The sequence below is a fragment of the Anneissia japonica genome, unplaced genomic scaffold (genome assembly GCF_011630105.1).
Source record: "Anneissia japonica isolate Jap-2015-1 unplaced genomic scaffold, ASM1163010v1 scaffold287736_len1891122_cov214, whole genome shotgun sequence".
Taxonomy (NCBI): Eukaryota; Metazoa; Echinodermata; class Crinoidea; order Comatulida; family Comatulidae; genus Anneissia; species Anneissia japonica.
The window spans coordinates 1,679,076-1,692,105 of NW_022756106.1; the positions used below are offsets into that span (position 1 = coordinate 1,679,076).

General features: G+C 35.9%; 1 protein-coding gene across 1 annotated transcript; it reads left to right on the plus strand.

Annotated features, from left to right (window-relative positions):
* The first annotated feature begins 261 nt into the window (after positions 1–261).
* LOC117123871 (dnaJ homolog dnj-5-like) lies at positions 262–11,848 on the plus strand. The gene is made up of 12 exons (XM_033269907.1): positions 262–391; positions 2,425–3,854; positions 4,565–4,670; positions 4,763–4,935; positions 5,565–5,701; positions 6,066–6,134; positions 6,758–6,817; positions 7,108–7,152; positions 7,561–7,683; positions 8,449–8,550; positions 8,886–8,986; positions 9,383–11,848. Exons 2-12 carry the CDS (start codon positions 2,609–2,611, stop codon positions 9,513–9,515), a joined length of 2,295 nt encoding a protein of 764 aa, XP_033125798.1. The 5' UTR covers positions 262–391; positions 2,425–2,608; the 3' UTR covers positions 9,516–11,848.
* The last annotated feature ends 1,182 nt before the right edge of the window (positions 11,849–13,030 follow it).

The following is a 13,030-nucleotide window of genomic DNA, read 5'->3' on the forward strand; positions in this document are numbered from 1 at the left end:
TATTATTATTATTATTATTATTATTATTATTATTATATTATAGCCTCTTCCAAATTCCGTTGGAATGATCTATACAAGCACACAATTTATTGGATTTTCCTCGGGGATTTTCCCATTTTGACACGCATTTTCTCAAGGTCTTTGCCGTAGGCTTGGCCTACTACGCAACTGATATCTCAAAAGATCGTAACTTAGCGCGAAGAATCACCTCTACTGAAATTTTATTAAAGGCTTATCTATTCATCCATATTACGTAACGTGGGAGGTTGTGTTTCTCCATACATTTTTTTAACGTCTGTAGACAGAGACTAGGCTTGCACTCCGTTAGACTTTGACCCCCTTTTTGAGGGTATTCCCGATCTGGAAATTACGGAGATGTATGTATGGCAATGTAAGCTGACTTAATTTGTAGTTTTAATAACTGTTGTTCCTAATGCTTTTTTTTGATATATTAAATAACTAGTACCCGTGAATGGTAATGTATTTTTAGTAGACTAACTTAGGCCTCGGCCAAGAAGTTCCGGCATAGGCTAGGCCTAGCCTAGGCTAGCTCCCTTCCTTACCTAGCTTACTTAGGCCTAGTAGGCTAGCTAGGGCCAGGCTGCCCTACCATCAAGTTAGTCTTCTCTTGCCTAGGCCTTATGATGTATATTATGCCATGTGTTCAGTGTAGGTGTGGTGCGCTAGCCGGTGCTACACGGTTTTACATAAAGCCAAGCACTCAAACGACGGTCGTTGGCTGATGTGCTTCCATCATAGAGAACGCAATCGTTTTTTTAAGATGATACGTTCAGACTGCTATCTAGCCCTTTCTAGCGTTCGCAAGCAGTAGAGTGGGATGAATTTGTTGTACAACGCAGTGAGACTGAGTGCCCGGCTTTATGTTCTTTGATGATTTGGCTTTCATATAATCCACTTATTATCCAATAATTATGGTTTCTAATTAAGTTAATAGGCCTTTTTCACGAATCAGTAGACATATTGAAGTGATGACAAACATTGCGAATCAGCGGTGCGTAACCAACAGAAATAAGATAAGCTTTTGTGCTGATTTTCTGACATCATGTTATATAAAAAATCATAACTCCATAACGGGGCGTCGTATCCAAAATATTTTTCCAGCAAAATGTTCTTAAAAGTCTAGTCTATACCATTATATCATTGAAAAAAAATTGAAAAACGTTTTTGACCTCAGAAATCACGATGGAAAAAGAAAAGCCTATCTTACCGCTGATTCGCAATGTTTGTCATCACTTCATGATTTAATTAAAACAAACGAAAGTACCATTTCACTCACAAATACAAGAATAGGGCGACGATAAATTCACCCTTGTTATAATTCACACTAAATGCATCTGCTCGAACTGGCATCCGCTCAAAATTGGCATTCGCTAGAATTGACTGGCATTTAAAGTAGATAGGTCTAGGATGCATGCAAGTTTACTGTTGCCAATTAAAGTGAAAGACATATACTGTAATGTGTGTTTTGGAGCCAGACTTTATAGTAAGGCCTGCGCTGGGAATATATCCTCCATTCAAAAATTTAGTCTACAAATCCAAATCTGTCTGTGCATTTCAGAAAATAATAAAGGCTGATTTCCGTGCAGATTTTTGTGCCACAAATTAGGCTTTGACCTAAATATATAAACAGTGTATTATGCAGTAATTGCTATTCTGCGCACCTATTTTCCTAGCGATTTTCCATGCAAATTTGAGCTGGTTTCTGAGGTATCATCCATGCAATTAAAAAACTTTACAGTATGGTTTCGTAGAATGTTTTAAGGAAACTTATTGGTCTAAACTGCGACGAGTTTGAAACACTTATTAACCTTGATTGACCAGTGTGAGGAAGGTATGATGTTGCAGATTAAAGCCTTTCTACACAAATGTGGCCTTACCTCTGTCTAAATAATATAGTCTAGGCCTAGGGGCCTACTGCATGTATTAGTATAAAATAGGTTCACAGGTTCCACCGTAACTACCTCCCTACTGCTACTGCGTATAGGCCTACATTTGTTATTATTATAATGAAAGGTATGCCCAAGGCCTAATTTTCTGCAAAAATTTGCTAATTCAATTTAACAAAACATTTATTTTCTTCCAGTAGTAAAACAAGAATGCAAAGTTGGAAATACAAAGTAACACAAAAATCCGAAAGAACGCCAGGTCCTGAGAAGAAGTTTGCTAAACATCTTGTGATAAAGAAGCCTAAAAAAAAATAAATAAATATTTTAGAAATTCTAAACTGATTTCTAGACCTAAATTTTTGTGCAGGGGATTATTATCTGTCCAGGCCCTATTTTACACTCTGGTATAGGCATTTTTATAAAGTTAAAATATCTGTATCTTATTAATGAAAATTAATAAGATTAAAAAGATTATTTTTAAAATTTTATATATCTAATGTCTTTCTACTTTTTACAGGGATGAAGTATATTGTTTGTCCAGTTATCAATGGATGATGATGAAGAGTAGTAGACCTAGTGTTAAAGAACAACTAATGGCTTACCTTGATATGCTATGATAAAGAACTCATGCCCAAGATAACACATAAATATAGCAGTTCTACTTAGGAGACTGAAAGTACTTATATTTTTTACTCTGCAAGATGGAACCAGAATGTAAGTCCTCCATAGGCGGAGGTGGTGATCCCTCAAATGAAAATGGTTGGGACATTGGTATTGATCAATGTTCATATTTTAGAGCAGCCAGAACTGAGTTCAACCAATCAAATGCAGCGTATGAAGGCAAGAAATTGTACTCAGAAAATTTAAGGAAATATAAAGATGTGGTTGGGTCTGGTGACAATTTCAAGCCAACAAATGATAAATTTGATGATATCACATTTAGGACTAGTAACTCTTGTGAACGTTGCACAACAGATAATGCATCTTCAAGCGCCACTTTCAGGCTGCCCTCTAGCGATGGTCACTGTGCTGCTAATAACAACCTTTCAGGCTCCACCTCTGATAAACAGGATTCTCAGCAACAAGAATGGAAACAAACTTCTTGTAAATCGGAAACAACGTCAACCAAGAATAAATCAACACTATTTTTTGATCCAAAACGAATATTTGCCGACAATAATAAAGCCAAACATGAAACAGAAATATCAGATGTGCATTCACAATCATCCGATACACAATCAGATGGCGAGTTGCTAGATCTACGTGAACAGACCTTACGATTTGACGCAAAAATAAAGAAGAAACTGGAAGCTTCTGTAACCACCGACTCGACTCGTTTGAATTCCGTAAGAAAAATGAAAAATAAAAGTTCACCAAAATCAGAAGATGATAAATCTACTAATGGACAAAAAACTAATACTATTAAAGAGAATAGTTCGCCATACAAAGGAAAAGAGAAGTGTTCGTGTAAGGCCAATCTTTCTGAGAATATAACTAACGATGTTAAGTTTACATTTTCTGGGGATCAAGAAAAGCCGAACTGGAAAGGGTCAAAAGTTACTTTTGGTTGTGAGGAGACAAGCCATGGTCGCGATGGCTTCGATCAAGATCCAAAACCTCAATCCAGCAATCCTAGCGATAAAATAAATTTAGACTCAGGCAATAGGAAAAAGAATATGAAAACAGAGAGTGAAAGCTACTCAAGAAGAAAGAAGAAAGTAAAGTCCAAGTCTCAGGACCAGCAGCAAAAAGTGCCGGAAAACAATGGCAAATCTAACAGAGGGGGTAGATCGAAGAGTAAAAGGGAGTGGGATCAGGAAGCGGAATGGCCAGGACAGACGAGAGTAGATGATGAGCGTGGGAACGCAGGACAGATGGGAGCAGATAATGAGCGTAGAAACGTCAACGTGGAGGGGGAAGTAAGAGAAGAGGCAGCTGATGGTTCTGGTAGGATACTCATTTCATTCTACAATGTTAATGTTATTTTACTAGTATTGATTGCAATTGCATAATAGTCTCCCTTAGGTGGTCTTTAATTGGAGGGGTGTTTAATTACTGTAGATGGAGACCTGTATCCATTTAAAAACACATCACAGGCAATCCCAACCACATGTCTTTTTGTCTGTAAGTGTCAGTTTGTTTGGTCAAACAATATCTGATAATGTATGTCTGGTCAAACAAATTGTATGCATGTCTCCCTCTAATTAAGGACATTTCCAATTAAAGTCCCAAATCAACAACTATCACAACAACTATAATGAGAGACCAAACCTGCTAAACACCATGGAAACCTGGGTCCCAAAAGTGGTCTTTAATTGGAGAGAGACCTATACATCCCCCGATACATCCCTATAAGTCAGAAAATGTTTTCTTCAGCAGTTGTTGGTTTAACTTTTTTAATAGAGCCCCTAAAATATGTTTTCCTTAATTGTCAAATAGATATATTTTAAATTTGTGTAATTAGGTCTATTTTTTTGCAGAGAATGCAGTATGGAAGACTCCTGCTTCTTGCTTCCATGGTTACCAAAATCAATAAAGAATCAAATATGAATTTTGAAATAGTGTATGAGAATTGCTTCTTCAGACCAGCTTCGCTAATTAATTGATATAAAAAATATATAAATTCATATTTATGTGTTTTATTTTTTGGTTTGCAGGTGACGCATTGCAACAGCTTTTCTTTGGAATTCTCAAGACGCTGGTCTGGTTCCTTAGCTTTTTATTTTTCCTTTTTCTGGTGCTGCTTTCTTTTACTATAAATATGTAAGTAATGGGTTTTCATAGTTGAGCGAGGGCTATATGAGTTTGCTTTGAAAATGATTACATAATAATTTTTAACTTTTGTTGTTTTAAAGTGCCAAGAGGTGGATTGTGTACACAATAGTATTTCTGAAGATGATGGTGGGGTGGATAAGGCGGAAGGACACATCACACAATGGCGGACAAAATGGAGGCTCGCTATCCTTTGAAGATATTCAAGGGATGCTAAACCTCGGTCCATCGGAGAATATAGAACTACCCACGGAAGGTATAAGAAACTGTCTGAATAATTAAAAGAAGTTGTGGTGGTTAGCAACCAGCCTTTTAGTCATAAGATACTGGGTTCAAATCCTAAGACTTATAAACTCAAATTGCTAAGCCTTATAATGAGACTTAGGTTAGGTTGACACTAGAGCCCTAGTATCTGCATCGGGAGCTAGCCGTTAGCATCCGTGTGAGATTGCCTGAATGGTTAGCGCTAACTGTTACCAGGATCTGAATACGCAAACGGTTAGCGAGTGCTATCGGTCTATCATTAACCAATCACACGTACGCATTTCTTTTTGGCCAGTGATCCCACTGATACCTGGGTCATTAGCTGGTGTGTGTGAAATTATCCTGAGATTAAAGAGTATCGCAAGCTGTGACTGGCGAGTCAGTAGCCAATGTGATTTCATTACGCCGTGATGTGATGATGCGTTGCACGACAGACCGTTTTCAATAACGATCTGCTCAGACTGTCAGCAATGTAGCATTCCGTCCGAGCAGGCACTCTCAAAAAGCAAAGATGAAATCCTTAATCGACCAGCCAAGTGTACCCTAAGTAGAAGTAGCAAACAATGCAAATAAATAAATGGCTAAAAATGGTCGGCTCTAGATACCCTCTTTTTTTCATAGGTAAACAGGCAGTTCAAAGGTTACTGAAGTGCAATGCTGCGGACCCGTATGCAGTACTTGGCGTAACTTCTGACGCTACAGATGACACCATCAAGAGGTACTACCGAAAGCAATGCATGATGGTTCATCCCGACAAGGTAGTTTCTCAAATTTGTTGTATGCCCATATTTAGTCATGATGTGCCTATGTATGGTCATGATAATGTGATGTCATTAGCCATATTTAGGCATGTCAAAAATAAAATTTGATAACCTGGACAAGTCTTAATGCGCTGTGTATTGAAGAAAAAACAATTAGAAGAATGTTGATTTTTTTTTTTCAAATAAAAAATTAAAATGAAATTTGTGTATATTATATTATTTATAAATTTTATGTTTGAAAGGTCTTCAGAGGGTTCAAGAAATTGTTACTTAACAAAAAAATTGTTGGTGAGAAGAATATTACAGATAAAAAAAAATACTTTGGCTCTATATGTTTATCTTTTTGCCATTGTTTTTGTAGAATACGATGACTGGTGCTGAGGAGGCCTTCAAAATTTTGGGAAGTGCATTTGAAATTATCGGTGAACCAGTACGATAGTATTTTCTATAATTTACATCTTGCAGCATAGATATTGAACAAATTTTATATTCATTTATTATTTAATGTATCCTATCTGTTATTACCTTCATTTTAAAACTTGGTTCTCTCATCAGCGGAAGCGATGTTGAGGTGCGGGTGGAGGGGAGGATAAATATTGAAACTGGGGTCTCTGGATGTTATGACAATGTTGTCTGACTAAACATAAGTCACTAATAATGCCTACCTGCTAGGATCAGTGGTGGATTCAAGGGGTGGGGGCCCTTAAGTATAATAGAGAAAGATTAAAATTATATTCAAATCTTAGTCTGAGAGTGCCATATCTGGCCATCCAGAGGTGCCATTATCATAGATTTACATGCATCAGCCCCATCCATGGTGGGGCTGAGGTGGTCTGGGCCCTCCATATGTGTGAGTCCCTTCCTGGGCCCTCTCTATTTCAAATTCCTGGATCAGAGGATTGACAGATAGTGTGCAGAAAATAGCTTGCAAGAGCAACAATTACTAACTAGTAAAATCCTTGATGGGGGTGGGGCTGAAATTACTTGACGAATTTAACTCCTGAATTACCAGATTCATATTTTTATTTGTTCTGATTTATTCTCTTCCACTAGACGAAGCGTGCTGAATTTCATCGAGCCATTACAGAGAGCGCTCAGAAGGAAATGTTCCATGTGAGTATAAGTATTATCATTTCATAAATCATTTACCCCTTGTATATATTGAAATTGCACATATCTTCCCTAAATGTGTTAGGGGTTTCCTCATCAACATTAATCCATTTATGGATCATTTAAAATTTTAGATCATGTTTGAGCTGAACATAAACTCAAACCACAGATTCTGTCTGATCACTTCTACTAAGATATGAGGCTAATTTCAGCCAAGGAAGTTAGCCTAGTTTTTTTGGGTCCGCCTAACTATTACTATCTGTTATCAATATTCATATTTCTTTGGTCAACAGAAAGAGTTTGCTGAGCAGTTGAGGAAAATGCAAGAGGTCTTTGAGGTATTTTAATTCTTATAGCATCACTATATAATAACAAAACCCTAAAATATAATATGAGAAAAGCGGTAAATGTTTCAGTAAGCAGAGAAAAATTAAAGATCCTTTTGTTGACTGTATTGTAGCACTAACTTGCAAGTGGTACGTATATAGCGTTTATTACAAATTCTTGTAGTACACCCCCCCCCCCTCACTGGAAAAGTTTAAAGCAAAGAAGTAGAAAGTACTTAAAAATCACTTCATGTCACCTTATTTTGCGAGGTAGCTCCCCCACACTGAATCATCCAGCCCCCACCCATCATCATCTTCCCCATTTCAAGACTATAATATATATATATCACTGCTAAAATGGTGCCATGTACTTTACCTGATTTGTTGCAGCACATTGACATTTAACCTGTCTTATTTCAGGAAAGGGCAAATACAATACGTTGTTTAGTGTGTGGAGGCAAGCATTTAAGATATTTGACAGACCGTTCCCCTTATTCTGCAAGATACTGTGCAAAGCATGATACTAGGCACCACGCAACAGATGTAAGTAGACCCAGCATAATACTCCCCTCCCCCCTCTAGTGGCCAGAGTGACACACACCTGTATATCTGTTATTTCATTTTGTCATTTCACGAGTGCCAAAGATATGCCAATCAGCGAACTTAATCATTAATGCGAACTTAATGAACCAGTACACCAGGGTAACCCCCAACTCTTCTCAAAGCATGTACTGGTTTCTTTAAAGTGCACATGGGACAAATGCATACACTGGGCCCACAGTTTAAAGTCCTTATCCGAGAAGACTTGTTCCACCACTGGAACCATTGGGGAGTGAGCCATTGGCCATTTTTATACACAGTAATATTTTTGTTAATGGATTTTATATCTGAAATAAATTAATGAAAAAAATTGATGAATGAACAAATGGACAAAGAAATGATACAATGAACAAATTGTTATATATATGGATAAGCAAATTAATAAACATATTACTCATTATTGTCTCAAAACTCAAAATGCATTAAATATATTTAAAACATAATTATGTGCAACCCTGGATGTTATTTACCATAATCTTGAGTTCAAGTTTTATAACACCATGGTGGAGCTGAGGTTACAAAATCTTGTCTGCGGCATGTCTAGATGTTCAGAAATGGCACAACCTTACCACTTTGCCGTAAATGATTGCATTATGGAACGCAAAAATTTAGTACAAACAAAATGCATTTGAGTAAAAACTTTTCCCTCACACACACTTTGGTCAATTAATGAATTAATAACTGGTTAACTTTTATTGTTGTTTGCAGGGTGATATCTGGGCCGAGTCCTCACACCTTGGATTCCGTTGGCATTACTTTACATGTACAGGACACCAGATATATGATGTCACAGAGTGGGCAAAGTGCCAGGTTAGTAGATGTATCACAGCATCAGAAAGATAATTTACATAATTCATGCAAATTTATGCAGACTTGTCAAGTCATGGCATCAAAGCATTCCCACTAGGTGGTCCATCATTCCCTGACAGATATGCCATACTACCTCAACTCCACTATTAATTTGGTGGTGGGGGAAATCAGGTTGGGTTTTTTTTTTTTTATCATCATTGCTGCTAATAGGAATTTATTGAACACCTTTACCTGGGAATACAAAGAGCTAAAGGATAGCAAATTTAGAAAGTATGATGTGTGATTTGTCGGAGGGAAATTATGAATTTAATCATCATTGGTTTTCTATTCTTTAGGATATGAGACTGATGCAGAGTAACGCCCACGAAGTGCGATACCGATTTGACACCAGGCGACAACATCGTCAACGTACTGCACCACCACCGCCAAATTTTGAGTGAGTATCATTTACCGTTTGTGGGAAGCTACTAGTGGAGATCACAGACAACAATACAATACGTACATCCTGCTAGGTATCTATTGTAGACTTCTGTTTGAAGAGCCAAACACATATAAAGTGCTCTGCTTATAGACAAAAACTAGTGGGATTAATCTATCGTTGGACCAAGCCAATCACCCGTCTGCCACGACTCCTCAGACCAAAAGAAGAAAAGTAATCTTTTTTTGCAGAGCAGCTAAATATTTCCTAGTTATTCTAAGCACCAGGGACTTTTTGACAATTCCCCTACAGTAAATTTTGCCGGAAATTGTCTGCCAACTTTTGCCTCTCTGATCGCATGCATCTCAACCTCTGAATTCAACTTTTAAACTTCTATCTATGATTTTGTTCCAGGGATGCGTTTTGGGACGAGTTTTTACGTCAGACGTGCAACATGGACCAACCTACAAGAAACCAAAGTGCAAACCCTAACAACCAACAACGCAAACAACATAAGAAGAAACACAGGAAGAAAAAAGGTTTTTAAATGAATAATTAGCATCAAAGATGTAATTGTTAATTTTACTTTGCTTCCATGTTAACAATTTGTAAAGTTGCCTTTTACTGTTATTGGTTGCTAGGGCAAGCCAGGGTGATTAAATAGGGGCAGGGTGGAGGGGGGCCCTGGGTGCAGGAATTAAAGATATACCTAGATGAAACCAATATGGGCCTAGGTGAAACAGGTATGGGCCTAGGTGAAACCAGTATGAGCCGTAGTAAGCTACAACTTGTAATCTTTTTAGTAATAATATCTTCCATAATGGGTGGTGCTGAAATTAAAATCTTGTAATTTTGACCTACAGAATACTGAAGCTGTTAATATATTTAAGTATACAACTATTATTTGAAATAAATTACTGGACTACAACATGCATGGAGAATATATACAGAATGTGGACTGGAAGTTTAATAAATATTATAAAGCTAAGGAGTCTTTAAAAGTAAATATTTAAGAATAATTTAGTTGATATTAATTGAAAGCTAGGGGGTCTGATATCATGAAAGCTATTTATCAAATTATAAGGTATACTCTATAAATTTCCAGATTACTGTTTTTTTTGTGCAAAATTCATCAGTTAATTAAATGTAAGTACATAAGACAACATTGCAGAAACATTTAAAATGTACTGTACAGACATTTACTGTAAAACTTCCAATAATAACCCTGGGTTACTATTAATAAAATTAATGTTGGCACTTGAAAATTATAAACCCCAGCTTTTCACATCAGGAAATAATACAAATATATAACTACAGTAACATGTGTAACATTTTATTAAAAAATAGGTTTGCTTCTCATCTTTTGATTTGAATATACAGTATATATATGTTTTTGTCTATAGTTTTGGTACTCTAATTGTAACACCATGGATTATTATTAAAGTAGTGTGTTGTTATTATAGATTTACTATTGGAGGGGGTTACTAATAGAGAAATGGGTTATTATTTGAAGTTTTACGGTAGTACTAAATACATAAAACTACAAATTCATAACTGCATAGTTTAAAAAAATGTTTGCTAAAATGATAAAAATATGTTTATAATAGGTCTATTTGGTTTTAAGTTTAAACTTTGGAGTATGGCATTATTATTTATTGTTTTACTGTTAAAATATATCATACAAACATCTGTGTATTATATTAATATACAGCATGTCATGAGTATTAAATTCTCTATGAATTGCCTCTGTAAGTTGTCATAAACAGCTATTATTTCATCTGTTTACAACTTACATAATTGCTACATGATGCATTGTTTAGATAAGATTTTTTTGATGGACAAGTAATTGTTGAATTAAATTTTGTTTGAATGTAGGTTAATACTACTATGTTCCTTGCACCAACACATCATGTGGCAAATACAAGCCAAAACCATTCACTCGTTGCCAATCATGCCAAAACATACTGGCATGTCAATTTTTTTTTAATGTTTGATGGAACTAAACTAATGTTTATATATCTATACATCATGCAGTGTTGTTATTTTCTCCATTCTTGATGTTAAAACAACAATTTGGTGATGGTTTCTGCCCAAAATTGTAAACTTCGGATGCTGGTTTCTCTATACAGTACTGTACTGTTCTTTAAACAGCTGCATGCATAAAAAATATAAGTGAAAAATTATGTTTTCCAAAATAGTTGTTCAAAGTATATAATTAATATTGAGTTATAAACAAATTTCCATTTAAGTGCATGTTGAACTTTGAAGCCACTGAGGGCAGCAAATACAAATACAAATGTTATGGTGCAATAGAGAGCAGCATATCAAGGAATGGGGTGACGGGGAGCTAGCTTGCAAAATAAGGTGATCTTTATCTACTTGAGCATGATTTTTGCCTCATAAATTTTCAAGTGGGGTTAGGCACCTGGGGAGCATGCTTTTTTAGAGGAGTGTCCCCCATGCCCTCCCCTAGATACACCACTGCTGCAGTGGTGGTTCTCCGTATCTTCTAATCACTCTAGAATTTTTATAATTGCATTTTATGTTCTAAAGGAAGGAAAATGTATTTTAGGTATGCCTATAAAGTAATAATCAGTACTCCATGCTGATTGGCTGACAGATCAGCTAACACTTTGTGTCCACCAATCCTGAATATTGTTATATTGCCAATATGTCTTCTCAAAACTTTCTTTTAATTATGCTTTATATGGATCACTTTTGGTTAAAATACAAAAATAATATATGTCTTCTTTTGTTTTTGGTAATATGTTGAATTATAAAGTTGGATGTGAATATATTTTGTTGATATCACTTGATAAGAAATGGAATGACAACAATCATGAAAATTATAAATAAAACTTGGCAAAACGTTGAAATTAATGTAACTTGCCTCTCCTCTTTCTTATAACAATTTACTATTATCATCATCATCATCATCACTATTATGTGTATTGTAATTAAGTTAGTTACTGGATAATAACATTATTATTAATATTATCACCATCATTAAATTTGTATAAATTACATTATTATTATTATTGTAATTTAGTTACCAAAATCTGTTTTCAGGCCTGCCTCCTTGGTTTCAGCATTTGTTTATATGGAAATAAATTTGAATCATTTGAAAATTAGCTCTATACTACACTACAAAGAAAAAACAGAAAGAGTCAACAGAATTACATATTTTTTTTTGTTTTAATTGAAAACAAAAATCATCTAAAAACTATAATTTCTTAGAGAATATCAATCAGTGGAATAAAAGTTGCAATCAGTTGCAGTGCCAGATATTTTTCCGACAAGGGGTCGAAGGTCCCTGGCAAGCAGGTTTTAAGAATATGCCTAGGAATGCCCGGAAATGGCACTCTCAGACTGCAAATATGCTTTACAAACAGCGTTTTCCAGATGTAATGATTGGCTCCTTCCTTGACAGCGCTAGGGTTTCTTTAAGGGGGTCTGGTAGCCACCTGAACCCCACTGGCACTGCCACTGTTGGTTATATTGTATCATAGTAAAACAAGGTACTGTATTTTAATTGGTAATATATATAGATATTTAAAATCCACTGTACCATGTGGAAGGCTCTGTCCACACTCACACCATATATGGTCATGATGTGCCTATATATGGTCATGATGAGATGTCATTCAGGCATGTCACATGTTTTTGTCAAATAGAATTTGAGTCTGGACAGGCCTTACGTCCACACTATCAAATTTTCTTTGACAACGTAACTGTTGTATGCCCATATATAGTCATGATATGCCTATATATGGTCATGATGTGATGTCATTGACCATATTTAGGCATGTCACATAGAAAAGAATTTGATAGTCTGGAGTGAGAGTGTCAACTTTGAACATCCCTTGACTAAACTGCCTGTTATATCTTGGCTACAAGCCCTGTATAATGTATCTGCTATTCAATATCGATATACTGCTTTATTACTATACCTCATTAATGTTAATTAGGTAATAACATTTCATTGGTCAATTCCACCCAAAAATGATACCCAAAATCGACTGCCACACCCCTGCCAGTGTGAACCGTTAAACTGCGTACTTC